The sequence below is a fragment of the Otolemur garnettii genome, unplaced genomic scaffold (assembly GCF_000181295.1).
Source record: "Otolemur garnettii isolate 467f Iridium unplaced genomic scaffold, OtoGar3 scaffold00025, whole genome shotgun sequence".
In the NCBI taxonomy this organism is placed as follows: Eukaryota; Metazoa; Chordata; class Mammalia; order Primates; family Galagidae; genus Otolemur; species Otolemur garnettii.
In genome coordinates this window covers 15,680,607-15,684,700 of record NW_003852420.1, presented here as the reverse complement: position 1 = coordinate 15,684,700, position 4,094 = coordinate 15,680,607, and the positions used below count along the sequence as shown (strand labels likewise).

At 46.2% G+C, this 4,094-nt stretch overlaps 1 protein-coding gene across 1 annotated transcript in view; it reads left to right on the top strand.

Annotated features, from left to right (window-relative positions):
* The window catches only part of PXMP4 (peroxisomal membrane protein 4), a 12,914-nt gene extending 11,495 nt beyond the window's left edge, over nt 1-1,419 (top strand). Inside the window, exon 4 of the mRNA XM_003788105.3 lies at nt 971-1,419. Within this exon, the coding sequence (XP_003788153.1) occupies nt 971-1,234 (264 nt within the window). The 3' untranslated portion in view covers nt 1,235-1,419. The remainder of the gene's footprint in view (nt 1-970) is intronic.
* Nucleotides 1,420-4,094: the final 2,675 nt, after the last annotated feature.

The window sequence follows — 4,094 nt, the reverse complement described above, 5'->3', positions numbered from 1 at the left end:
AACAGGCTCGGCGCCTGTGGCTCAAGTGGCTAAGGTGCCAGCCACATACACCTAAGGTGGCAGGTTCGAATCCTGCCAAACAACAATGATAGCTGCAACCAAAAAATAGCTGGGCATTGTGGTGTACGCCTGTGGTCCCAGCTACTTGGGAGGCTGAGGCAGGAGCCTCGCTTGAGCCCAGGAGTTGGAGGTTGCTGTGAGCTGTGATGCCACGGAACTCTACCCAGGGGAACAGCTTGAGGCTCTGTCTCAAAAAAAAAAAAAAATAGCCCATCGTTTTGGCGAGTACCTGTAGTCCCAGCTATTTGGAAGGCTGAGGCAGGAGGATCACTTGAGCCCAGGAGTTCGAGGTTGCCATGAGCTATGATGATGCTACAGCACTCTACCAGGGGTAAGAAAGTGAGACCCCGCTCCAAAATAAATAAACAAACAAATAAATGAATGAATAAAAATAGAAAAAACTAGCGAGATATTGTGGCAGGTGCCTATAACCCTAGCTACTCGAGGCTGAGGCAAGAGGATCACTTAAGCCCAAGAGTTTGAGGTTGTCATAAGCTATTTTACTGTGAGCTATGTTGTCATGGCACTATCCAGGGTGACAGAGTTGAGACTCTGTCTAAGACAAAAAAAGAAAAGGAAAGGAAAGGAAGGGCAGGGAAAGGAAGAGAAGGGGAGTCAAGTCAGGTGTGGTGTCAGGCTTCTGTAGTCCCATCTACTTGAGAGGCAGGAGGATCACTTGACCCCAAGAGTTTGAGATTGTCGTGAGCTATGATGATGCTACAGCACTCTACCCAGGGCGACAGAGTGAGACTCTGTTTCAACAAAAAAGTAAATAAATGTCTGCTACATATACCTCAAGCTTTCTTGGCATATCAACTTGGAAGAACACTGATCAGCGCATGGGAATGGGTGGGAAGAAGGTTCCAGGTGGTGCCACCCACCAGTAATCCCTATTATCCTCTCCCTGCAGATCAACATGTACCTGTTGTCACGTGTCCTCTTTGCCCTGTGCCGCTTGGGTGTGGAGAAGGGCTACATCCCTGAGCCAAAGTGGGACCCATTCCCGATGTTAACCGCAGTGGTGTGGGGGCTGGTCCTGTGGCTCTTTGAGTATCACCGGCCCACACTGCAGCCCTCGTTGCAGTCCTCCATGACCTACCTCTACCAGGACAGCAACGTGTGGCACGACATCTCAGATTTCCTCATCTACAACAAGAGCCACCCCTCCAAGTAATGCAGCCCTGAGGTGACCGTGGAGGGCTTCTCCACCTGAGTAGGCTCCAGGCAATGTCAGCTGCAGCTTGGGTTTTGGCTCAGGAAACTCTCCCAGAGGATACCACCTTCTCAAGGTTACTGGCCTCAGACTGAACGTGTGTTATCCCAGGGTTCCAGGGGCCCAAGTAAAAGTACTGATGTCCACATCCCAGTAGGTACTCTTGAATGGTGGAACAAGTGGTGGAATAAGGCTGAGGAGTCTTGGGCTTGGTTCCAGCTGTGCATGCTGCTCACTTCTGTGAGATGGGGCGAGTCACACCTCTCTCAGGAGTCACTGAGCTCGAAGGAAGGTCCTGAGATTTCTTTCTGGTGGGTACATTCTTTCTCAGACTATTTTTATATCACCAAATTCCCCTTATTTTAAACAAAAAATTAAGTTCTTTATCTCAGGTGTTGTTCTATCGGAGAAGTTCTAAAGCTCCACTGTCCGGTAGAAATACAATGTGAGTTATGGAAGTAAATTTTTTCTAGTAGCCACATGTTAAAAAGTAAAAAGAAGGGTGGCACTTGTGGCTCAGTGAGTAGGGTGCTGGCCCCATATACCGAGGGTGGCGGGTTCAAACCCAGCCCTAGCCAAACTGCAACAAAAAAATAGCCAGGCATTGTGGCGGGCTCATGTAGTCCCAGCTACTCAGGAGGCTGAGGCAAGAGAATCACACACGCCCAGGAGTTGGAGGTTTCTGTGAGCTGTGACGCCACAGCACTCTACCCAGGGCAACAAAGTGAGACTCTGACTCTTTAAAAATAAATAAATAAATAAAAAGAACCAGGTGAAATTAATCTTAATGAGATATATATATATACATATACATATATATGTATATATATTATTATATATGTATATAAATATACATATATATACAAACCCAATATAAACCCAATATTTCTAAAATGTTATTATTTCTTTCTTTCCTTCTTTTTTTCTTTGAGATAGAATCTCACTCTGTTATCCTGGGTAGAGTGCCATGGCATTATCATAGCTCACTTCAACCCAAACTCTTGAGCTCAGGCAATCCTCATCTTCCCAGGTAGCTGTAATTATAGGTGCCTGCCACAATGCTCAGCTAGTTTTTTCTATTTTTAGTAGAGACAGGGTCTTATTCTTTCTTAGGCTGGTCTTAAACTCCTGAGCTCAAGCCACCACTTGCCTCAGCCTTCCAGAGTGCTAAAATTACAGGCATGAGCCACTGTTCCTGGACTTAAAATGTTATTATTTCAACATAATTAACAAAAATTTAATTAGATTTTTTTTTTTTTTTGAGACAGAGCCTCAAGCTGTCACCCTGGGTAGAGTGCCGTGGCATCACAGCTCACACAACCTCCAACTCCTGGGCTCAAGCGATTCTCCTGCCTCTGCCTCCCAAGTAGCTGGGACTATAGGCACCTACCACAATGCCTGGCTATTTTTTAGTTGCAGCCGTCATTGTTGTTTGGTGGGCCCAGGCTGGATTTGAACCCGCCACCTCAGGTATATGTGGCTGACACCTTAGATGCTTGAGCCACAGGTGCCGAGCCTGTTTGTTTTTGTTTTTGTTTTTTTTTTAAGAGACAGAATCTCACTTTGTCACCTTTGGTAGAATGCTGTGGCATCACAGCTCACAGCAACTTCCAGCTCTTGGGCTTAGGTGATTCTCTTGCCTCAGCTCCTGAGTAGCTGGGACTATAGGCGCCCGTGGCAACACCCAGCTATTTTCTTGTTGCAGTTTGGCTGGGGCCAGGTTTGAACCTACCACCTTCGGTATATGGGGCCGGTGCCCTGCTCACTGAGCCACAGGCGCAGCCCTAATTAGATGTTTTATACTCTTTTTTTTTTTTCTTTTGTAGTATATCTTTAAAAGCAGGTGTGTGTTTTACACAGCACACCTCAACTTGAACCAGCCATGTTTCCAGTGCTCAGTAGCCACTTGTGGATAGTGGCTACCAGATGAGCAACACAGCTATGTAATACCTGTGTCCTCACAGAAGATTCTAGTGGACGGTGCAGATCTAGAGCTAGAGAACATGGGTTTGAGTCCTCACTCCACCACTGTGTAACCTTGGGGAAGGCTCTACATGTCTCAGATCCTCCATTTTGTCATAAAATGGGAAGAATCATAATGCATGGTATCCACATTGGGCTTATACAACTATCGCTGCTACCACTACTACTAATTACTTCTGTTTAGTGACCTCCTACTTCCTCCTGGGTGCTTTGTACATATTATTTTTAATCCATGCAATAACCTTGCAGGTATATATTTTGACCCCCATTTTATAGGTGTGGAAACTAAGATCAGAGAGAGGAATAACTTAGCCAAGGTAATATACCACATATGATAGCCAAATCAGGATTTGAAGCTAGATCTGTCTGATTTCAGTGCCTTGCTTCAAATTTAGAAACGTAAGGCATACTATGCAAATCTTAGCTAGTTAAAGGATCTGGGCCAGAGGGAGGTGTAAACTCAAATGCCTGCAGGGGCCTGTAGTGGCATAAATGGAAGTGTTAAGGGTGCTATGTGGTAGGGAGTGATGGAGACATGGGAAACTAGAGACTTGTGTGCCAGTCTGATGTTTTTAAACCACCAAGCTGGAACAGTCAAAACAAGTCTCCAGGCTCAGCGCCTGTAGCTCAAGCAGCTAAGGCGCCAGCCACATACTCCAGAACCGGCAGGTTCGAATCTACCCTGGGCCTGCCAAACAATAAGGACAACTACAACCAAAAAATAGTCAGGCATTGTGGCGGGTGCCTGTAGTCCCAGCTACATGGGAGGCTGAGGCAAGAGAATCGCTTGAGCCCAGAAGTTGGAGGTTGCTGTGAGCCGTGACACCATAGCACTCTA